General features: G+C 43.3%; 1 protein-coding gene across 2 annotated transcripts in view; it reads left to right on the forward strand.

The window, feature by feature from the left end:
- FNDC1 (fibronectin type III domain containing 1) overlaps positions 1–15,831 on the forward strand; it is a 100,057-nt gene extending 84,226 nt beyond the window's left edge. For both annotated transcript variants that reach the window (XM_024249199.3, XM_063725078.1), the window contains 6 exons: positions 2,232–2,340; positions 6,897–6,976; positions 10,672–10,701; positions 11,774–11,935; positions 13,485–13,607; positions 15,044–15,831. In XM_024249199.3, the coding sequence (XP_024104967.3) occupies positions 2,232–2,340; positions 6,897–6,976; positions 10,672–10,701; positions 11,774–11,935; positions 13,485–13,607; positions 15,044–15,159 (620 nt within the window). In that variant the 3' untranslated portion in view covers positions 15,160–15,831. The remainder of the gene's footprint in view (positions 1–2,231; positions 2,341–6,896; positions 6,977–10,671; positions 10,702–11,773; positions 11,936–13,484; positions 13,608–15,043) is intronic.
- Positions 15,832–24,642: the final 8,811 nt, after the last annotated feature.

A 24,642-nucleotide genomic window follows, 5' to 3' on the forward strand; every position in this document is an offset into this window, starting at 1 on the left:
CTGGAGCCTCTTTTCCTCTTGCTCTGTCTTCTCTCCCCTCAGAGTCTCATCCATACACATGGTTTTAATTCATCTCAGAAATGAGTCATTGATTTATATCTCAAGGCCAGGCCATCCTCTCCTCTGAGCCCCAAATAGTAAAATCAGATGCAAATCGTAAAATCACTTGATGTCATCACTGGGATGTCTCCAGAGCATCTCAGACTTGGTGTATAAAAAATCAGACTCATCCTGGCTAACATGGTGAAACCCCGTCTCTACTAAACATACAAAAAAATTAGCTGGGCATGGTGGCGGGTGCCTGTAGTCCCAGCTGCTTGAGAGGCTGACGCAGGAGAATGGTGTGAACCCGGGAGGCGGAGCTTGCAGTGAGCCGAGAAAGTGCCACTGCACTCCAGCCTGGGCAACAGAGTGAGACTCTGTCTAAAAAAAAAAAAAAAAAAAAATCAAACTCATCATCCTTTGCATCCTTCCCATTCCCAAATCTGGCCCTCATCTGTGTTTCCCGTTTCAGAGAACAGTCCCACTTTCCACACATTTGCTCAAGCCTGAAGCCTTAGAAGCATCTTCAAGTCTCCTTCTATCCCACTTCTATATTCAACTCATCATTAAATCTGGTCAATGTTGCCGTCTGTATTCCACTTGAACCCATCTATTTCTCTCCATTAGGTGCCTTGCTCATCTAAGCTATTGCCATCTCTCACCTGTAAGAGCTGTCTAACTAGACTGTCCCATCCACATCTGCACTCCCACACCCAATCCATTCGGCATTCTGCACAGGAGAGATGTGTTGAATATGCAGACCTAATTGTATAGGTTTAATGTTTTAACTGTCTTTCCCTTTCTTTTAGAATGAAAAGCAAAAGCCTAGCATGGCCCAAGGGTGCTGCCTAGTTTTCCCATCTGTGCTGCTTCAGCTTTAGCTCATGCCACCCATTCCTGCCATTTATGGTTTCCAGCCACACTGCCTTCTCCTGGGTCCTCCCTCTTCGGTGTCTTGCCCAGGATTCCCACTACCTGGAATCCATCCCACCTCCTTCCACACAGCTTATCTGCTTCTTATCCTTCAGATGTCAACTCCTTTTCTGTGATCCCAGGGAAGCTCTTTATGTCCTCCATGGTGGGCCAGCTCCCGCTATACACCCTCTTGCAGCATTGTGGACTGGTCCTGCAGAGCACTCAACTCAGCTGTGTAATTCTGTTTCCCAGTGCACCCTGCTGCTTCATGAGCTCCTGGTCACTACTTTATCTCCAGCACTTAGTATAATGTCTGGCAAATAGTAGTTGCACAACAAATATTTGTTGAATGAATCAATACTTGTGAACTTAGACAAGATATTTAACCTATTGCTAAGACTCAGTTTCCTCATGTGTCAAAATGAGGAAGGCAATACCTACATACTAGGATCATGAGGATTAATCAAAGTCAAATTGAATTGAGGTACCTAGTTGGCATAATATTTGGCTCAAAGGAAGTGCTTGACAAATGTTTTCTCCTTCTGTGTACACATAAGAGACCTAGGATATGGGATGCGCTGAGCTGTGGGATGAACTTTACTTTGCCTCCTGGGACAGCTGTAAAGGCGGGGCAGGTGTCAGGGCCAAGGGTGCACCCGCTGAGGTCTGTTGTTAGCAAATAAGACAGAGAAGGTTGGACAATAGAAAGAAGAGCTGCCTCACTGCTGTGATTAGACAGTGAGGGCAAGGGCAGCACAGACACTCAGCAATGAGAAATCGCAGGACAGCTTTCACCAAGTGGGCATGGGACCCCTGGGTGTGTGGGGTCTCTCAGCCACACACACATGCACAGCATCCACCAGCAACATTCTTGGTTTCCTGTGCAGGGCAGTGGTGTACTACCTTACCAGGAAGTTCTTAAATACATGTGTGGAGGGCACTGCTTTTTTCTTCTGCTTTTGTTTTTCTCTGTGTGATCAAGATGAGACATGATTAGTTCTGAGGCGATGGGGAAGGCTGGGGAATGAGCAAGAGAAGTAGGGGGCCAGCAGGTCATCAGGAAGTGTCTTAGTTTTGTCATCCCCATCTGGATTCAGCAGAAGGTACCAGCGTTACATCCCATCCTGTCCCACAGTGCCACGTGCCCTCCTTCCTGTAGTTCCCACATGGAGCTGCATCTGCAGCTTTGCCTCACACCTGTCCTCAGTGGGTTACATCTTGTGTGTGACTTGGTTCCTTGGTGTCCATTGGGTTTTTCCTGTTTCCATTTTCAGGTTACTTGGTTTACAGTGCATCCTATGAAGACTTCATCAGGAACAAGTGGTCCACTCAAGCTTCATCAGTAACTCACTTGCCCATTGAGAACCTAAAGCCCAACACGAGGTATGATGTGTCAGTCATTTAGAAAAGATGAGACCCGTGTGCATGGTCGCTGATTTGCTTTGGTTGGAAACGAAGGGAGGAATCAAAATGTTTTTGTGATTTCTTTGAATACCCTGTTTGGTTCTAATAGAATATCAATGCGTGCTCACCATATGTCATATAAGTTTCTTAGAAGAAATGACTGTATGTATTGTTATTGTTAGGCTATTGTGCTTATATTTTCCTCCCTGTTTACCTAAACACTACCTGCCATCAGGGAAAGAAAAGTTGTTATCTGTGTTGAAAGAATCGGTCCATTTTTAGTCCTAATATTGTGGCACTAGGCATCGTAACCTTCAAATGTGAACATGGAGCCACAATCACTAAACACTTTAATGAACTGGTTCCCAAACTCTGTGATGTAGAAGTTCACATCATTCAAGAAAGATGCATTTTACACATTTGTAGAGGTTATAAGCATGTCTTCTTAAACTAGGCGTGGCTGGTCAGAGAATCATTTTGGAAGCCAGAGTTTATGGCCCTTGGCATGACATAGGCAAAACTGGTTCCCAGGGGCACAAAGAGAGTGACCGTTCATTCCCCTTTTATGCCATCTGGTTTTGGTGGTAATGACCCTCGGAAAGCTCCCGGGTGGGTGAGCATGGGAAAGCACCAGGCACTTGATGGTCAAGAGTGGTGTGCTGGTAAACTGGCTCTCTGGGAAAAAAATTCCTTGGTTGATACCATTTGCCAATTTCTATGGTGTAACTACTCCCATTGTGGCCAATTTTAAGCCACCATGGGCTTGCAGACTTCCTGAATACTTAATGACTGGCTCTCACAAGCTGGTACACATGGGTCCAGCAGACTGCTGTTGTGGGGAGCCACCATATTTGCTTAGCAAAGAGCTCGAAGTGAGGTGAGGGTGCACCCAAGGCCTCTCATTTTCTACACAGGCTGAGGAACATGGAGGAGGTTGGAACAAAATGGCCCTCATTAGACAGGCATGTGGTAAAGGGTGTAGAATCTGGACACTAGCTGTGGGCACTGAAAGGCTACTGAATGAGCTGTGAATTTTCCTCAAGACATTTTAATGTGCCATTTGGGCCCGCTTGTGCTGAGCTTTCATAAATTGTTATGAATTTTGGGATTTGGCAAATTAAAAGCAAGTAGTAAACCAGGAAACTGAGAAAGCACTTTTTTAAAACTTTTTCCCTAATAGTAATGGCAAGTTAATTTTTTAATCAATTAGAGAAAACAAAACCAACAAAATTAGAGAAAATGGAGTCAATGTCTTTTTTTTTTTTTTTTTTTTTTTTGGCGTGTGCAGAGTTACAATGCTTTTGCAGCACAGCCTCTGTATCAAAAAGCTGAGAGGCCTTCCAGAGGCCTTGCCACAGAGCTACTTACAATAGAATCTGAATCACAGCCTCCTGACTCGCCGAGTCCAGCGTTCTTTCCACAACTTCTGCTGCCAGACTGATGTTGAGTTTTGAGTCATGTCAGGAGGGTTATGTAGGGCGATGGTTTACTTGTTCTTTCAGAGAGTGTGCATGGCTCATTCATTCAGTCCTTACTACACACTTCCTGAGCGCAAGGTGGAACATCAGGGCTGGGCTGGGGAAAATACACATGGCCCTGCCCTCAAGGAGCTTACAGTCTGGTAGAAGAGGCAGATTTTTTTAAAAAAAACAACATAAATATAAACCTCCCCAATGGGTGTACATCTCCAAGTACACCATGCTTTGAGAGTATATAATGGGGGATTTTTTTTCTTTGTGAGCTTGGGGATAGAGAGGGGAGTCATATGAGGTTCTCTGGGAAAGTAAAACCTGAGCCATAAGAATCAGTCATCCTGCACAGAAGGCTGTGCTCCCAGCAGAGAGGATGCCTCAAAGAAGTGTGTGTCTTAGGAAACAAAGGAGGCCGATTGGGAGGAAGGGTGAGGAGAGGTGGGACAGACAGTGCCAGGGGCTCTTGGGTTGGCCCCACACACACTCAGTGTCTTGAGGCAGAGGAGGAGCAGCAGCTGCTAATCTCCCTCTCCTGAAGTGCCCACCTGCTTATGTGCTCTTCTGGTAGAGATGCTGGCAGCTCCTCCTGCATTTCCTCAAAACCCTTTTGAGCAGCTGCTAAATTTTAGAGCTAAGAAAGTACAAGTGTGATGTAAGGACACTCATTTTCCCCTGTGTCACTAGAATGCAGATCATATCTGGGGAATTCACTTTGGTCGTCTCAGTCCTCATGGGGGCTCTCTTGAGAAACCAGCTTCTGAGTCAATGCAGGGGAGACCAGAAGTCAGTCTACCCAAAAGAGGGGCCAGGGCATAAAAGTGAGCTTTGGTTATTTACAATTGGATCTTGCTTTTGACTTTAAGTGAGCATTGTCTACCTTGGTCACCAGACAGAGTCCCAAAGAACTCTTTGGAGTCTGCATATTTTAAATCCATACTGAAAACACACAGACTTGTCATGATTGAGGCTGTTCAAAAGAAGGTGTCAGAAGCTTATATAAGAAGGTGAGGCATGGATTGCTTTTGTTACTTGGCTGAGGCAGAGACTATTCAAAGTATGAAATGTATACTTTAGCCCATCGAAAAAGTTTCATGTGGGTTTTAAAAATGGAATTTTACTTTTTGCTTAATTTCATATTGTTTTTCAGCTCAGCATATTTAAATTTACTTTGATAGCTTAGGTGAGGTTCTAATGGGAATATGTCTTTGGAATGGTCACGTGAGTTTCTGGAGGCCTAGAATCATTGTGTCAACAGGGAAGGTGGATTTGGAGAATATTTAGGTTTCAGTGTCAAAACAAAATCGATACAAACAGATCCATCTGAATAGTGGGTCTCAGCCTGACAGTCACCCTTCTGCCACCTCCTTGATGGCATAGAGGCACTTCCCTCCGTGGGGTTGACTACTCAGCAAAAGTGTCCCATGGAGCCCCTGAGTATGCATCCTTCCTTATGTTTTAATTTCCTTTTCAAAAAAAAGTATCTGTAAAGTTTGCCCAGGACTGCAAATGTATGCCAAACCCACTGCTCAAACTGCCTGCAGAGTTTTGCCTTAAATAACTCCACAACCACTGCATAAAAGTATGTGTAACTGGGAAAACATGAGCTGCTGAGTGAATTGAGATTTGGAAACTCATATGTTCTTAATTGTGCATATCTTTTTATTTAAATTGCAATAAAAAAGAATACTCCTAAATAAGATGCAAATGGCTTAGGAAGACTAATTTTACCCAATGGCTTTTCTTTTCTTTCTGTTTAATCAAACTCAAAGTAAAGTATCTCTGTTCTGAGGCCAGAGACTGCCTTGGTGATCCAGCAGCTCAGAAGGCTTGAGGCCAAGGCTGTTGGTGCAATAGGCCTAATAACCCTTTGCTCTCTGAATAGGAATAATTTGCTTTTGAAAAATATAGTGCATTTTAATTAGTACATGGAATCTGTGTGCCCGACTTAATCAAATAAAGAATTTTATAACATTTAAGTGTGACATTCTTACTGGCCAAAAGCCAGAGAAGAGGTCCCTTATGAGCTCTCTAAAATGACAGAGCCACCAGAGATTCTTTACCTCTCTCTTCATCTGTAAGTAGCTAAGCACTAAAAGAGCACATAAAATATCTAGAATCAAGAGGTGAGGAAAGCACAAAGATTAAGATATAGTGGGACACAAGTGTGGTGTTGGTCTTTATTACTTCTCTAGCCACCATTCTTTTTCTTTTGCTTGCAAGAATGCAAATAAGATGCTTCGAGACTCAGTCTCCCTCCAGATGAGCTAGCTGACTCAGGCAGTGTGCTTTCCAGCACATTCTGTGTTCCAAGACAAAGTTTAGCCCTACAGAAAAGGCTCTGTTTCCGGATCTTTCTCCCTTCCCCTTCTTGGACTTGTTTCTCTTTCCTTGAGGCGCAGAAGCTCATAACTCAGTGACTTTTAAGGTGGTCCCTTCCCAGCTCCAGAGCCAACCACTGCGTTTCTCAATGCACCCAAGACACCATTGTCATGTTTGCTTCCCTGAAGAGGCAGCCTCCAGCCAAGTTCGTCCTCTCCCTGTCAACCATAAGTTGCCTGGTTGCTGGAGCAAACGTCCTGCTCTTCCACATGGACTCCAGGGATATAATTAGGTTATAATTTGAATTCTGCTTTGGAGTGTTTTGCTCCACCACCCTCTCTCTCTTGGGCTGTGGGACTGAAGCGGAGACCAGAGTCTTAAACCTGAGCGAGAGCAGGGCTAGAGGAGCGTCTCACCAGGGATGAGCTCAGGTGAGCCTGCGCAGAGCAGGGACGGTCCTGATGCAAAGGAACGCATGCTCAGCAAGCAACCTGTGTTCTAATATGTCCCTTCTATTGCCATTAGCCATGTGTCTCTGCTATGTTAATTGTATTATTTAGAGAATTTATTCAAAACTGAGAAAGTTCAGAAAAAGACACGAAGAATCACTAGTGCTGTGTGCATTTGTGAAAAGTAGAACTCAAAGCCTGTCACGGTTCAGGTGTTCAGTAGTTTGGGAGTCTGTTTTGTTACACAGAAATCAAATACACGTCTCTTTCAAAATATATTTTCTTCCAACTCCAGGTATTATTTTAAAGTGCAAGCACAAAATCCTCATGGCTATGGACCTATCAGCTCTTCGGTCTCATTTGTCACCGAATCAGGTATGAATGACTTCACATTATGATTTGTTTTACTTTTCTAGAAAACGAAATAAATAATCTAGAATGATAGCTACAATAGAATAAATCCTTACTTTTCTATTTAATGAGCTCATGTTGGATATCTGTTTCTAAAGTAAACATTATTTGCTTTGTGCTAGGTTAAAACTTGGATAATAAAATTAAAAGTAGTTTACACAGGCTCTCTGAAGAATAGAAAGGTCAAATTCCAATGAAAGGAAAAAAAATCTAGATTTCAACAACATGGGAAAGATAAAGTTGACACTATCTGTACAAAATTTAGTTGCAGAGTTTTAAAAAAATTATTGCAAGCACATAAAGAACACACATGTCATGTGGCTGACAGGAAGTTGCCTCTCCAATGAGCCAAGACATTGGATGACTCCTTTAGTAGAAAGCAGAGATATCTTTAATTAATATTGAGAGGTTAATTACAATATCATTCGCTCTTACAAGCAGTATCATTCAGAGCATGCCTTTGCATTTTGGGGTGCTGGTGGGCAGAGCTCTCAGTTCCTTCAAGAAAATGTTCCTGGTCAGGGGTGGTGGCTCATGCCTGTAATCCCAACACTTTGGGAAGCCAAGGTGGGAGGATCTCTTGAGACCAGGAGTTCAAGACCAGCTTGAGCAACACAGGAAGGTCCTGTTTCTACAAAAAAAATTTTTTTTTTTTAATTAGCCAGGCATGGTGGTGCATGCTTGTAGTCCCAGCTACTCAGGAAGCTGAAAAGGGAGGATGGTTTGAGCCCAGGAGGTTGAGCTGTAGTGAGCCGTGATCACGCCACTGCCCTCCAGCTTGGGTGACAGAGTGAGACCTTGTCTCTGAAAACATAGTTCCTATGACCTATGGTCCAATGTAGCACATGCAGAGCCAGCTACTGTGACAGTTCTTGGCCCAGAGACTTTTCCATGTAGGAAGCCAGGCTGAGTTCAGATCAACCCAGCTAAGCCAGCCCTGCACCCAGCTTCCATTTGGCTAGATTACCTTCTACATGCAGCCTGATCCCAGAAAATGGGTCATTGGAAGATATTTTTAATTGTAATGATTTAAAAATTTACTGAGTCAAAATAAATGAAAACATAAAATCTTTTGTAAGAATATGCTTTATACCAGAAATGTAGGCAAAGGACCTCAAACATGTTTTCATCTATTTTTTTAAGAAATATGTTTCTGTTAGTAATTAGGAAACAGCAAGAGAAAACTATTATCTGTGGTTAATTTGCTAAAGTAAGGGATGTGTCTGTGATTATGACTGCATTTCCTAAAAGCAAGGTGGACCTTGGCAACTATCAGAATCAACATGAAAAAAATATTTAAAAAAATTCAAATCCAAAAAGCTATCAAGAAACTCCGATCTGAAATCTTTCTGAGAGTAAAAGTGATATACACGTAACTTCTGGAGCTGCAATCTAAAGTTTTGATAAAACAGCTGTCTTCTACCTTCTCCTCTAAGAAAAACTCCTAACTCATTGTTTATGGCCTCCAAGGGGTGGGTGAGGAAAATTCAAGGCCCCACCCTACCCTCTGAATAAGAATCTTTCTAGGAAACACTTTCAATGAGCTCCAAGAGGAGCCTCACACATGAAAATTGGACAGTTAACTTGCTCTGGTCATCTTCCTTTATTCCATCAGTTTATTCAAGTTTCTCCTTCATTTTGTGCTACCCTGCTGAAAATGGTTAGGCGAGCAACAGGAAAATGATAAAGTCAGTGAATTATGGCATTTGCCAAACATAACAATCTGAAAATTAATATAGAAAGTAAATGTAGTGTGTGACACAGGCTGTACCACGAGGTCAGGTTTTGTTGTCCGTGCTGGTGTCATTTTGTTTGTTTCACTCCACCTGCCCTGGGGTATTTGGGACTTTTTTGGCAGACTGCTGAACTTCAGTTCAGAGCAGGGGAGCAAAGAGAGCATTTGACACTTACAGCTATGGTGTGTCCCTCTATTTTGTGGATAGCAGAGGACATCAGAACAAATGGTCTGTACAAAGCACAGTCTAGGGAGATTTGGGGGTGATGGAAACATTTTTGCAGGCTGATTTTGGCAGGATTCCATGAACCTATGCAGGCGTGAACATTCATAGGATACATACCCTAAAACAGCAATTTACTGTATGATTTTTTTTTTCAAAAATAATAAAAGAATGGTCCAGATTTACCTAGTTCATGGCATTTTATAAAAATGAACTTTTTTGGCCGGGCACTGTGGCTCACGTCTGTAATCCCAGCACTTTGGGAGGCCGAGGCGGGCAGATCACGAGGTCAGGAGATCGAGACCATCCTGGCTAACACAGTGAAACCCTGTCTCTACTAAAAATACAAAAAATTAGCCAGGTGTGGTGGCCGGCGCCTGTAGTCCCAGCTACTTGGGAGGCTGAGGCAGGAGAATGGCATGAAGCCGGGAGATGGAGCTTGCAGTGAGCCAAGATTGAGCCACTGCACTCCAGCCTGGGCGACAGAGCGAGACTCCATCTAAAAATAAAATCAGGTAAAATAAAAATAAAATAAAAAATAAAAAATTAGCCAGGCATGATGGGGCATGCCTGTAATCTCAGCTACTCAGGAGGCTGAAGCAGGAGAATCACTTGAACCCAGGAGGTGGAGGTTGTGGTGAGCCGAGATCGTGCCATTGCACTCCAGCCTGGGCAACAAGAGCAAAACTCCGTCCCAAAAAAAAAAGAAATTTTTCTAAAGCAGAATTCCTTAAAAAGCTAGTGTCATATTCTCTTAAGTGGTGTTACTTGTGCTAAGGTAGAGACAGGTTTTACATTTGTTGAGATATAAATGGCATACAGTAACCTGCACCTACTTGAAGTGTACATCTTAATATATTTTGAGTTGTGCTTATACCCATGAAGCCATTGTCATTGTCAAGATAGTGAGCATATCCATCTCCCGGACAGTTTCCTCCTGCTACTGTGCAATGCAGCTTTCCCAGGCCCCTTGTCTCTCCAGTTTATAGGCAAACATTCATCTGCTTTCTGTCACTATAGATTAGTTTGCACTTTCTAGATTTGGGTATCAGTAGACTCATACAGTATGAACTCCTTTGATTGGCTTCTCTCACCTAGCATAATCATTTTGAGATTTATCCAAACCATTGTGTGTATCAGTAGTTCACTCTCTTTTACTAGTGAGCAGTATTTTCTTGTATGGCTGTGCTACAGTTTGTTTACCTAGTCAGATCACCTGTTGATAAACACTTGTGTTGTTTCTACTTTTTGACTATTACAAACAAAGATGCTATAAACATTTATGTGGAAGTGTTTGGATGAACATATGTTTCCATTTCTCTTGGATAAATGACTGAGTGGAATGGATGGATTTTATAGTAGGCGTACGCTCACCTTTTTAAGAAACCACCACACTATTTTCTAAAGGTAGACAATTTTTTAAATGAATACTGAATTATTGTGTAATACATAATATCAAAACCTTATTATTTTCAGGGATCCACAGCTTCTAGGTAAACAGCAACACACTCTAACTAGAAAACAGTATTTCTCAAAAGGAAATGTTTAGAAAATAAAACCAAGGAAAACGTTGGCATCTATCAAACCTTATCTTTTTCTTTATTCTAATTTGGTTAGCTATTTCAGTTACACTAACAATTTAAAGAATTGCATGATTGTGAAATATGGCACAAAGTCCATTATTTCTTTTTCATTCTACAGATAATCCTCTGCTTGTTGTGAGGCCCCCAGGTAAGTTTATCTTCTTGATAATCTGGACATTCTGGTAATCAAGTTGAATATTGAATGTGAGATTGTTGTGATTACTCACAATTAGAAAGTCTGGACCATTTTCACAATTTTCTGTCAACTTCTATGCTTTCCTTGCATGCTTCATCCTGATCTTTTTTACTCTGTGGAAAGAATGACCTGAGAATTTAAAAATAGAGCCATAGTAATCAACATCTATGAAAAAACATTATGGAGTAGCCAGTCCTATGAAACAGATACTTTATTTTCATGACGATTTGAATATTTTAAATCACTGAAAAGGCAGCAAAGTGCAACAAGTAAAACAGCAAGTTTTACGTTGTTTTTCAAGGAAATTGAGAAAGCCTTGTTGCTTAAGGGCGAAACAGGTCTTCTGAGTAGCAAGAAGTGGAGTCTATGCAGAGGTACCTGGGGACAGGATGGCATGCCCCAAAAGACCAAATCTGCCATTACAGCTTATTTTCCTTGCCGTTTAAAGACTTCTTAACTCTGAGAATCCCTTATTGAAATGTGAATACTTTAAATACGTTCCAGTAAATGGAATGCCCCAAATGTACTTTAGTACTAAAAAGGACAGAGAAAGAGAAGGAAGATGGGAAAATTTTGCTCAAAAAAGCCCCGCAAGGCCAGGCGCGGTGCCTCACTCCTGTAATCCTAGCACTTTGGGAGGCCAAGGCGGGCGGATCGCGAGGTCAGGAGTTTGAGATCAGCCTGACCAATATGGTGAAACCCCGTCTCTACTAAAAATACAAAAATTAGCTGGGCATGGTGGCGTGCACCTGTAATCCCAGCTATTCAGGAGGCTGAGGCAGGATAATCCCTTAACCCAGGAGGCGGAAGTTGCAGTGAGCCGAGATCGTGCCACTGCACTCCAGCCTGGGTGACAGAGCGAGACTCCATCAAAAATAAACAACAACAACACAAACAAACAAACAAACAAAAAGCCCTGTAAGGAAAGGAAGGCCCAGGAAGTCAGTTGAATTTCCTGGCACTTTGTGTGAGAAGACACACTGTGGAGTGCTTACCCTTAGCAGGTGTGTTTTGTGTTGTCAAGGCGGTGAGCCTATCTGGATCCCATTCGCTTTCAAACATGATCCCAGCTACACGGACTGCCATGGACGGCAATATGTGAAGCGCACTTGGTATCGAAAGTTCGTGGGAGTTGTTCTTTGTAATTCACTGAGGTATAAAATCTACCTCAGTGACAACCTGAAAGGTAAGTCTTTGTGCATGGTTGGCTATGGAAGGTATGGAACATTTTGATTTATCAAGTACAAACTTGGCACCACAGGTGCATCAGAATGTTTATGAGGACTGGAACTATGATTATGGCTCACTCTGCCTCTAATACAAACCAATTTTACAGATCCTACTTTGAGGATACTAGTTTTTACATTGGCAACCCAAAAATATTTTAAAAGATTTACTATGTTGGCCGGGCACAGTGGCTCACACCTGTAATTGCAGCACTTTGGGAGGCCGAGGTGGGTGGATTACTTGAGATCAGGAATTCAAGACCAGCCTGGCCAACATGGTGAAACCCATCTCTACTAAAAAGAAATAAAAAATGAACAAATGAAAAATTCACTATGTCTTAGGAATGACATAGTGACTGGCTATGTCATTCCAAAATTCTGTTAGAAATCTAGGGTTTTTTTTTTTGCCACTAATACAATAATAATGAGTATGAGCGTGAGCTGGAATAACTGAGGAAAAGTTTCCTCTCCAGCCCCTGCCACAGCCACAACTTTACAGAGAAAAAATGTAAATGGTGGAACATATATGAGCAGTAATATTTATTCTGTGTCCTAATAAAAATCACATTGTTTTTATCATGGTAGGAGATTAAAACAAAGAATAACTCGAGTGCTTTGAGCTACTAACACTTCCAAATGCGATTTCTATTCAGCTGGCTTTTCACTCACCCACCGACACAGCAAACTTGTTTTTTATTTTTAAACTTGCACAACTTTAAATTTTTCAGTGTATACATTGTTAAAACTTTACCTCAGCTGGTCTACATTTTGTTATTTGTCAAAAATATATTTTGGGTATTTTTTGTTGTTTTTCTTTTTCTTGTTAGTAGTGATCATTTGAAAACTATCAAAACAAAGTCCCTCCTTCAACCCCAACCCTAGCAAATTCTGTGTTTATGCTTCTCCCAACAAGCACGGTCTGTCTCTTTCTCTCTCTCTGCTCTTTTCTTTCTCTTCCACCACTGTCCTTTTCCTCCCCTGCTTCAGAATTCCTAGGAGAGGCTGCATAACCATGTGTCATATCCCAGGATTGGGAGAAACAAGTTTGTCCTACTGTGCAGCCATGGCTCAGGACCATGGACAGCGTCTCACGCCACAGGCCCGCCCCCTCTTAGTTACACATGAAAACAGATTCTTCTATTTGTATAGACCTTCCTGCCTTTCATAATAACTTCATGATCCATCCTACAACTATCATAGTTTTAATCATTCCTTTTTTTTAGAACTAAGGAATAGAAAAGTCTACTCGAAACTGCCTATAGTGTTAATGCTGTAGTTCCAACTTACTGGACATTCATTAAGTATTTAGCATACTTTGATCTTGCTGAATTCTTACAACCTTTTTGAGATTGGTGCCATTATCACCATTTTCAGACATGAAAAGTACAGCACATACAGTTTAAGTAATATGCTCAATTCAAACAGTCTCCAAAGCTTGTGCAAAAAAACTCCTAAACCATTTGTGACTTTCTGTACCTAGTCACGGACTCAATCAATTCCTTCATGCAGATACATTCTACAGCATTGGAGACAGCTGGGGAAGAGGTGAAGACCATTGCCAATTTGTGGATTCACACCTTGATGGAAGAACAGGGCCTCAGTCCTATGTAGAAGCCCTCCCTACTATTCAAGGTAATACAAACAAATGCCTTATATATTGCCCTGGGAGGTGGGAGAGAAGGATTAATAGAGGGGGAAATCCACAGTAGGACTGCCTTTGCCTTGTCATTCGAAGATGGATGTTGGGAGCACTTAAGGTCATAAAAATAAAAAAATATAAAGAATCAACAAAATGCTTCCATTATGTATGGGTGAGGGGGTGAGTCTCAAGGAGGTGGGGAATGGCATGAACAAAGGTACAGAGAAGGCAAAGATAAACACACATGCAGACCCACCGTGATGTGTTTCAGGAGGTAATGTATAAGCTATTTGATTGTCTGTCCTACAAGCCTGTCTTGGTTTTGTGGCCCCACTGCAAGAGGACAACAGCCTGGGCAACAGAGCAAATCCTGTCTCCAAAATAAAGAAAAAGAAATAAAATAATAAATGTTAATCTCATCTAAGAAATAGTTTACAAAAACATTTAATGTTGGATCAGATATGTAGCCTAGTCCAATCAACACATAAAATTAACTATTACAACAAATCTACAAACTATATCACCTTTCTTCATGTTTTTCTGGGTCTTACAGTCCCTCAGGGTTACTAGTATCTGCATTATCCATATTCCATGGTGTCCCTGTGACTGTGGTCATGGGACTGGCCCTGAACAGAGCTGCTGGCTATTCAGCACACTCACTGGTGGAGGGGCAGGCAGCTATTTATTTGGCAAAAGTAAACAGGGCCAAGAGTGTGAGAGCAGTTACTGAGTTTCCAGAAAAATTTTGAGAAGGTTGGAGCATCCTTCCTACTTCAAGGGAGAAATGGTCAGAAATGCTACGGGATTTCTTTGAGAGATTTCCTTGAAAGGTCTAAAAATCTACCCGAGAGTCCAGGAATTAAGCCTTGGAGGATAGAGGTAAGTTGGGAGCCCTGAGCTCTGTGAGGATGGGGCAGGAATCTGGCTCAATGTCATCCATCCAGGTCAGGGCCTGCCCGGTAGCAAGTGCTGACTAGCAACTGGCTAAAATTATCCTCTTCTGTGGGGAGAGAGATATCACGCCATCCTAGCTGTGTCACACATGTGTGGGGACTGGACGATCTCTGCAGAACTGTTTGGGATAAAGAAATACTTTACACTTAGTCACTGGGTTCCTATGGAGGAGGCCTGAGCTGGTCCCCAGCTCCAGCATGGACCCTGAGTTATAAGCTGGGCTTTCCCAAAAAGCATAAGAGACAGGTGGGGAAGACTCCACCCCAGGCTGGGGTTGGGGCTGGGCCCAAGGTCCTGGCCCTTCCCCAGGGCTATGGCAACTCCACACAAAAATGGTTCAGTTTATTTGAAAGTAGCATTTTGTCACAAGAACAACTTACCAGAGGCCTTCTGTCTGAAGGAGGCTGTAAAGATGAGTTCTACCTGTTGGTTCAGGGGCCTCTGACACTTTTCCCCTCTCCTGTTGCCCTTCCAGGCTACTATCGCCAGTATCGTCAGGAGCCCGTCAGCTTTGGGAACATCGGCTTTGGAACCCCCTACTACTATGTGGGCTGGTACGAGTGTGGGGTCTCCATCCCCGGAAAGTGGTAATCACAGGACCGTCATGCTGCAAGCTTGCCCTGCCCAGCCCCACCAACTAAGTCGCACTAAGGGCTGTGAGCAAAGACAGCCAGCGTGCTCAGCCCTGCTGCCCTAGGTGCCAGGAAGGTCACAGATGGACACTGGCCATTCTGGTCATCTCAGTCTAGAACTCAGTCCCACTTCTTGGCCTGGACAATGAACAGGATTCAGTTTTGTTGTTAACTTTGCTTCTCCACTTTTTTATTTTGTTGTTTGTAATAGCACATCCCAGAGACATCAGAAACCAGCAGCTGATTCAGTGTGATTTCCAGACTTTTTAGGCATGAAATTCGGACACGTCAGTATTTCCAGGAACAGCATATGCATGCTGTTCTTGCTTCATGGAATGCTACATGCTTTCTGTTTTTCTCATTTTGGATTTCTCCAAAACTAACTGAATTTAAGCTTCAGGTCCCTTTGTATGCAGTAGAACGGAATTATTAAAAACAGCGCCAAAGAATATAAATATATCCTACTTGAAATTTACTCTATGGACTTACCCACTGCTAGACTAAATGTATCAAATCTTATTTGTAAATTCTCAATTTTGATATATATATGTATATATGCATATACATATCCACACTTGTCTGCAAGAATATTGATTAAAATTGCTAAATTTGTACTTGTTCACCAGATAAATGTGTGTCAGACTTTTTGGGCAAAAGTGTTGTGTATTAACATCTTTTAGAAGCATCCAGGGATACATACTATGCATACTCTAGCAACGGTGGGAGGTATGCATTCTTTTTGTGGGTGCTGTGGGGCTCTGAAATGATGAGGAGGATGAGATACCATCAGTATCAGTACTAGAACTGGCCACACCATTGACCACTGCACACCAAGTGCTTTCCACCTGAGGCGACAATCTTTCCACATCCACGGGGAAAATATATTTGTTGCCGCCATGGAGGCATATCCAGTATGTTCCAGATGGATAGAGATTTTAGATCCTAAATGATTTAAAAGTCTTGTTTTTAAGAATTCCCTTTGTCTTTCCTTCTTAGCTCAACATCTGCTCATTGAAATAGAAGAATCTTGCCTCTCTTGACTGTAGCACAAGAGGGTTTATTTAAAGGCATTTCGTTCTGATTATTATTATTATTATTATTATTTGAGACAGAGTTTCACTCTTGTTGCCCAGGCTGGTGTGCAATGGCACGATCTTGGCTCACCGCAACCTCCGCCTCCTGGGTTCAAGTGATTCTCCTGCCTCAGCCTCCGGAGTAGCTGGGATTACAGGCATGCGCCACCATACCCGGCTAATTTTATATTTTTAGTAGACACGGGGTTTCTCCATGTTGATCAGGCCGGTCTCGAACTCCCGACCTCAGGTGATCCAGCCGCCTCAGCCTCCCAAAGTGCTGGGATTACAGGCATGAGCCACCGTGCCCAGTCCTCATCCTGATTATTTTTAAAACATGCTGTCCTTTCCATGAGCGTGGCTGGTCCCTGTCCCTAAGGCGGCACAGTGCCATGAAGGGCTTATCTTCTTTCGCAAAGCTGTCCGCGGAAGAGCAGCAATGGTGGAAATGGGCTGGAGGCAATTGCTTTTCTGGGGCCTTTGGACTGCACCCCTGTGCAACCCATTCAGCTGCAGAATGCAGTCCCCGTTTCTGGAGTTGATTATTATCAGTGCCAGCACTGAATTGAGGTGAAACCTAATGTGTCTGGTAGGTTTGAAGGTAAAATGTACAAAGACAGAAGTAACTTTGCAGGGTCTTTGTGACGGATCCTTGATGTCTGATATTTTCCTTGTATTCTACAATCTCCTTTCTATAGTCAACAATGGTAAAGAAAATACAAGCATTCTGACCTCCTGGAAAAGTACTAGAATTCCTTAGGGAGACAGATCATGTGTTACCCACGTTTTAGTTTGGAAAATAGGGTAGGAATCTTTAAGTAACTTTGGGATCTCTTATACATAAAAAGGGACTTCAAGAAGGAGATGCCCTATTTTTCGCACTAATCCACATTCAAATATGCTTGCAATGCCAAGCCAAAGATACGATCTTTAAATATAACTGAATTTCCTAATAAGCACATTACTTGCTTCCTTTATCTCCTCTCCCTCCAAATTTCTGTGTCAGCATCTGTATTAGTCAGTTTTCACACTGCTGATAAAGATATACCTGAGACTGGGTAATTTACAAAAGAAAGAGATTTATTGGACTTACAGTTCCATGTGGCTGGGGAGGCCTCACAATTATGGCAGAAGATGAAAGACACATCTCACATGACTGCAGATAAGAGAAGAGAGGTTGTTGGGGGGAAACTCCCATTTTTAAAACCATCAGATCTCATGAGACTCGTTCACTATCATGATTCAATAATCTCCTAAAGGGTCCCTCTCACAACACGTGGGAATTATGGGAGCTACAAGATGAGATTTGGGTGGGGACACAGAGCCAAACCATATCAGCATCCAGCAGCAGATTGCTCATTTCCTGCAAATGTTTTCTTGGGTCTGAATAACTCAGAATGCATGAGAAAAGAGCCATTTGGTCTGTCTAACAAGCCTGTATTGGTTATGGGGCCCCACTGGAAGGCGTGGGCATTAGGGCTCAACATAGAGACACAAGTGACTGCTCCTCTGTGATTTGCTACCCCTGAGAGGAGTTTATGCTCACTTCACAGAAATACAAAGAATTTGCTGGCATGCACTCGTGCAATGATTTTTGAGCTTGGCCTGAAATCTTTAGGCTGTATTTGATTACAGAAATTTGAACTTTTATTAAAAATAAATGTTTGCAATTTTAGATGAAAATTACCATAATTCCCAGATGACAAGAGCTGCCAAAACAAAAACAAAAACAATGCATCTGAGCATAGGTAGTAAGATTGATTATCAATATTTTGTCCAAATTAACCAAATCTCCAGAACTGTGTAAATTCTGGAAGCCACATTTTAGGAAGGCAATTTGCAGGGAGATGCCAAGAAGGAGACATTCAAGTTAGAAGTTTGAAAGCCATTTCATATCAAGTTAGGAAGAACTTGGTGGGAATGTTTACCTAAAGGGGGAAAACCTCATCGATTTAAAAAGCCTGCGAGGAAGAGGACAGTTTGCCAACTCTTGAGGTCAGAAGTAGATACAAGTGGGAATCAGGAAAACAAAACTTGGCCTAATATGACAAAGAATTTTAGAAGGATCCAACTATCAAGTGAGCCTCATTGGGAAACGGTGAGATGTCTGTCCCTGAAAGACTAAATATAACTGGAAATGTCTAAACCTGCAACTTGAGGCCCCTGGCTTGTTTCTATGGCCTGTGAGCTCAGGATTTTTTTTTTTTTTTTTACCTATTTAAAGGGTTGTAAGCAAAGCAGCTAAATAGTGTTCAACAGGGGCCACATGAGGTTCACAAGCCCTAAAATATTTACTGTTTGGTCCTTTAGAAAACAGTTTTTGTACCTGGCTGGGCGTGGTGGCTCACGCCTGTAATCCCAGAACTTTGGGAGGCCGAGGTGGGCGGATCATGAGGTCAGGAGATCGAGACTATCCTGGCCAGCATGGTGAAACCCCATCTCTACTAAAAATACAAAAAAATTAGCTGGGGATGGCGGCGCGTGCCTGTAATTCCAGCTACTTGGGTGGCTGAGGCAGGAGAATCACTTGAACCCAGGAGGCATAGGTTGCAGTGAGCCAAGATCGCGCCACTGCTCTCCAGCCTGGGAGACAGAGCGAGACTCCATCTCAAAAAAAAAAAGAAGAAGAAATAAAAGAAAAAAGAAAAAAGAAAAAAGTTTTTGTATCCGCAGATTAGCATTTTCTTGATGTTTGAAAAAAGTTTAAGCTATGTCCTAATTTAAAAATGAGCACAAACTACTTAACAGATGTCTGTTCCCTCTTCTCTTACTTAAATTATCTTTATTTTCACCATCACCTCCCAGTGCCGAACACCTGAGCTCTGTGTTTCGTGGTTGGATCCTGGGTTGCCAAGTTCTTATTTGGTCAGTCCCTGGCCTGTGGGGCGGTCTCAGGAAGTGGCATGCTCTTCACGAGGGATCATGCATCTCCGATATAACCATTTTGTTAATAATAGTTGATAATTTCCAGCTTTTACCAGATGAGTTTTGACTTATTTTTCCTCCTTTGACCTATTCAAGCCACATATCTTGGTCGGTTCGAGAGGGTGGGGGATTTGAGAATGTGAGAAGGAGTGGGGTTAGAATGGGTTTGCCTCTCTGGGCATGGAAAGAGTTTCTAGTCGACTGAGCACAATGACAAAATGATTCCATGGATAGAATCGTACCATGTTGCTGGAACACCTCATGTGTTGTGAATGCCTTAAATTCCTGCCATCCCTTCTGATTCCCCACCTCCCTGTAGTTTCCACACGATTTATCTCTCTGTACCCCCGTCCTCCAACTCTACTCTGTCAGCCTCTCCTCCATCCCTTACTTCCCTTCTAAATTCCAGGAGATGACCTCACTTTGCAAAGCAAATTGGAGACACCAAATTGTAGCTCTCCTCGGTGGAATCTGCATCTGTGCTCATCCCTGCACCTTCTTGCAGAAAGCCGCCCCCTCAGGCCAAGATGAGTTCCTGGCCCCCATGGGACACTCAGACACTTTGACCCCTTGTGACTTCAGCATCTCCCTCTTTAAAGATTCTCTCCCAACATTCAGTCTCCCCATCACTCCTGCCCCTTCAGCTCCCATCACGCTGTCCTCCACTTCGAACTGAGTTTCTAGAATCATCACCTTTGTTTTAGCTCTTAGTCTCCTCCACATCCCATTCATTTCTCACTCCACTGTGCCATGGTTTCCAGGGCCACCTCCTCACACCCTCACTCTCCCAGGTCCCCAGTCACCCACAGGGTCTGAATCCGGTGGCTGCTGGGCTCTGTTCTGTCTCAATCTTTCAGCAGCACTTGGCAGTGTTCACCAGCTTGTCCTCTTAAACTTTCTCTTGCCTGGATTTTTCCCTTCCCCGCTCCAGAAGAGCAGCCGGGCCTTCTCATCCCTTGTTTAAGGAGATGTGGTGCATTGGGGTGAAAACAGATGGTACCTGAATGCCACTTTCTCCTCGGACTTTTCTTTCAAAAGCCTAAACACGCTGAGGAGAATGTGTAAGGGCAGAAGTGGGAGTATGTGAGTGCTTTGGGGGTTGTTGTGGGGTTGAGGCAAGACTTGAGAAGAGCAGTGGACGAGGAGACGTTTCCCCGAAGTCTGCGCAGTGGACGCCAGGCTGGGCTTCCCGGGAGGGGGCCCTGTAGACCACTCCTTCCCGCCTCTCCTGGATGGGGTGGAATGCAGATGGCTGTGGTGAGCCCATGAGGCTCTCGGCTTGCCCGACCCCCATTCTTCCTCCTCATCCCTTTGTTGTGGGAGCGGGAGGGTGGGGTGCCTGCCTTCCTTCAGGGGTCCATGGAGGATCCGGCAGTGAACACAGAGCTGGTGACACGTTACTCCTCTAATTCACCGAACAAGTGTCAACTGTCTCCAAAATATATGCCAGACACATTTTGAGACACTGTGGCACAGAAATACACGGGGCCACTGCCTTCATGGGGACTGCGTCCAGGTGGGAGCAGACAGAAAACACGCAGCCAGTGTGCCAGGGGTCAGGTTGTGAAAGTGAATGAACATGAGTAGAACATGAGTAGTACCATAGGCAAGTGGGCCCTGAAGACAACAAAGAGGACCGTCAAATGCTCGGTTCCCGCAGAGGCCTCAGACACTGTGTGGCTGGGAGAAGGGAGGCGAGCATGGCCGGAGCACCAAAAATGACTGGGACTTAAAAACCTCAGGTGCAATTTTCAAAACAATGATAAAGTAATGCTCACTTCCTCACCTCTGCACTCAGCAGGACTAGCCCGCTTTCCATTGTGTTGCTATGCCTTGGATACCTAAGGGAGGGGGTCCTACCCATAGGGTGAATCCAATCCAAATCCACTCACCCCACCAGTCAGCCACCTTCAAGCTCCAGGCATGGAGAGGACAGGGGAGGGACAAGACCCTCCCACCACAGGTGGCCCAATCAGGCTTCAGCTCCCTCCCAAACAGTGTCTGGGATCTTACCATGTATTTGTGTGACTCAAATGTGTGATTTTTCCCAAAACAAAGTGTACCTACCTCCAGTGACAGAAAACTGCTGGCAACTTTTAGAAAACATAAAAATTAATAGAAAAACTTTTATTTTTATCTTTTATTTTATTTTGATCATTTTTAAAACTTTGCCAGACCAATTTTTACTGCCTACTAAACTGTAAAGATCATGAAGACTGAGGTCAGGCTGTTTGTTCACTGTCTTGTCCCTAGCATCTAATCCAGCCTGGCCCATAGCAGGTGCTCCATACGTGACTCTTCGTTGGAAGGACGGATCCTTAACCAACCTGCTGCTTGCCTCCCTGACTGCATTTCTTCTATGTGTGCTACTTCGTTCAGCCTGCTGGCCCTGCTTACATCCGTTCAGGGAACAGAATGAAGGAGGCCAGGGTCATTTTCTCCAGGAAGTCCCGCTGACATGCAAAAATACCTCCAGTGTCTGACAAGAGACTTCTGTTAGTTTGTTTCCAGTTCTGTGATCATGTTTTTCATTTTTTATAATTTTTCCATTTAGAAATTTGAGACCCAGCAGCCAAGGTACCTTATATGCCATTGTAAAGTAGAACCTGAAATATAAAAGTCTGGTATCTCAAGGCTATTATGTTTCTTTTTGTTGGAAAGAAGACTTGCAGTTGGGGCAAAAAATGGGACAGTTGAGGAAAAAACCACGCAAATGGTTCTGAGCCATCGTGGCCCCCAGAAGTCTCCTCCTTTCCCTAGTCCTCCAGAATCCAGGTTGACACCGGAAGTCGGGGGATCTGTGCTCAGGCTAAGAAAGGGGTGGCCAGAAAAGGGATCAAGATGGCTCCCTATATTGACTGCTTGCTTTCTCCCTCTGCTCCTAGCTTGTTTTTCATGTCTTTGCCATCCCCTTGCACTGGCCAGGCCAGGACTCCTCAAAGTGCCTGAAAGTTACACCTTATTCTATTATCCTTTCTGAGAAAAGCAGCTTTGGGAAGGAGCAAAAGTAGGCTGCCCTGCCACAGCTCATCAGACAAGAATGATGCTGTAAGGTGACCACGGGGACACTCCAGATGGGACCCTAGGATGTCCCAGTGGGAGGAGATGGGGGAGAGATTCTCTCTCTCTCTATCTAATCTTTGTATCTATCTGTCTATTTATCTATCTTATCTATTTAATCTATCATCTATCTATCTACTCTATCGTCTGTCTAATCTATCTTATCTATCTATCATCTATCTATCTATCTATCTATCTATCTATCTATCTACTCTATCTATCTGTCATCTATCTGTCTATCTAACTGGTCTTTATCTTACCTATTTTATCTATCTAATCTATCATCTATCTTATCTATCATCTGTCTATCTACTCTATCTATCTTATCTTTTTCTATCTAATCTATCACCTATTTTATCTATCTACCTGTCATCTACCTATCTAATCTAGCTATTATCTATCTATCTATCTATCTATCTATCTATCTATCACCATCCATCCATCTAGTAATGCCCACCAAGATTTCAACAGTGATACCAGGAGAGGGTTGGAGAGAAAGAGAGACACCGGAAGAGCCAAGCTGGTCTGGGAGTGCCCATCCTTCTGTTTGCTCCTGGAATGTTTGCTCTCACTCAGAAACCTTGGTTTCTGCTCCTCGACTCTTTTCTATCCTTGCTTTCCACAACCTTAGTCACACTTCCACAAAGACAATAAAACCACCTAAACAGATGTGGATCTTTTATGCATAAATTAAGCAAACATTTATAATTTACTAACTACATAAGGTGCTGTGTTGGGAGATGAGCAGCCCAACAGTAAAGACATGTCCCATTCACATTAGGGAAATTCAAGGAGATTTAATAAAGGAGAGCCAACCGAAATAAAGGCTATTGAGGCAGAATCTATTTGATCAAGGTTTGTTGGAAACCAAATGTGAGAATCGACCTAGGAAGACACACCAACAAAGGGGTATATCCCCAGATCTGTTACAAGTTGGAATGTTTTTATAAGAAAGTTTAGGAGAGGTGAGAGGGACTCCTCTTATCGGGGCTATCCATTGGAGGGTAGGATGCATAGGTTACAATCATTGGCTGCAGATGACAACATATAGGCTAAAATGCTTCACGAGCAAGATAGTTGGCAAAACTTTATCATTCAGAAACAAATATGTGTCTTTTTCAACGTTAGTTGGCTGCATATTAATCAGTATGTCTCGTGATACAACTTAAGGGACTCATGACAAGACTCTATGCAAGGAGAGGATGTAAGCAGTGATTCATAAGACCTTCCCTAGAAGGCTTATTTGGAAGTCTGCCAAATGTGACCTGCAGGTTAACAGAAGCTATGTATGCAGGCATGGACAGGTACCATAGGAATACCACGGAGCCCAAAGGGCCAGAGGAAGCAGTGGTTGGCAGAATCTAGGAGAGTCTCACAGGTAAGTCCAGTTTTAGAGAAATGATGATCTCACTCAAGGGACTGCACCAGCCTGAGGCAGCCCTGCAGGGAGGGAGCCTGGACTTCCTCAGCCCCACACCCCTCCTGGCCTTCCCTTCTCCCCTCCCCCTCCTATTTCCTGCCAGTGTCCCCATTGGTCAAATCCATCTGGAAGCCAGGTGGCAAGAAGCTGATGGACGAGGCTGATATAGATCGGCCCCTGCAGCAGAGCAGAGTGGAGAAAGGAAGAGAGCAGATCGGGAAGAACAAAATAAAGCATCCGCCACATCTGGGAATTGATAATGCATTTCCCACAATTGTTAGTTACATCTAGCACATTATGATACTGTGAGCAAACACAAGAACAATTTTTAGAGAGCTCATTTAAAAAGAAAACGGCTTCAGAGTCTCTGCTCTTCCTAGCGATGGTAGAAAGCTTTAAAGGGTATTTTGCCTTGTCAATTGTATATAATTAGGGAAACTCAGACCCAGAAAGCTGAAATAACCAGGGGAAGTCACAGAGCTAGTTATAGGCCTGGGAAGAGAACTTCAGGCCCCCGCTGTTTCCACCAGAGAGATGGCAGATACGGCCCTGGGGCTCCACTCCTCCTTCCCTGAGCAGGGACACACATTGCTAATCAGTCAAGGCATTTTTCTCCATGGAATTTGCCCTCCCTGTCAACACTGACTTCTTGGCCTTTCTGTCGTTGAAAAGCACCTGTGGTCAAGTCCAAACCTACTCGCTAACTCTGCACTCTGCTGCTGTATTCACTGCAAATGTCTCAGTTTTGATTCCTGACAAGAACTAACTCTCTACACTCAGGGACCCATGACATGTGATCCGAATAGAGGAGAAATGATATAGTTTCAAGGAAATCAGTGTTTTATACCCAAGGGGGTCAGGCTTTTTGTTTAAGTTGACAAATTTTGGCTCCCTTCAGAACTAAGTTCGCATGTGGTTCAATTCATCAAGGATTTGGTCAGCCTGTATTGTATACTCAGTGCTG

This window comes from Pongo abelii, chromosome 5 (genome assembly GCF_028885655.2).
Source record: "Pongo abelii isolate AG06213 chromosome 5, NHGRI_mPonAbe1-v2.0_pri, whole genome shotgun sequence".
Taxonomy (NCBI): Eukaryota; Metazoa; Chordata; class Mammalia; order Primates; family Hominidae; genus Pongo; species Pongo abelii.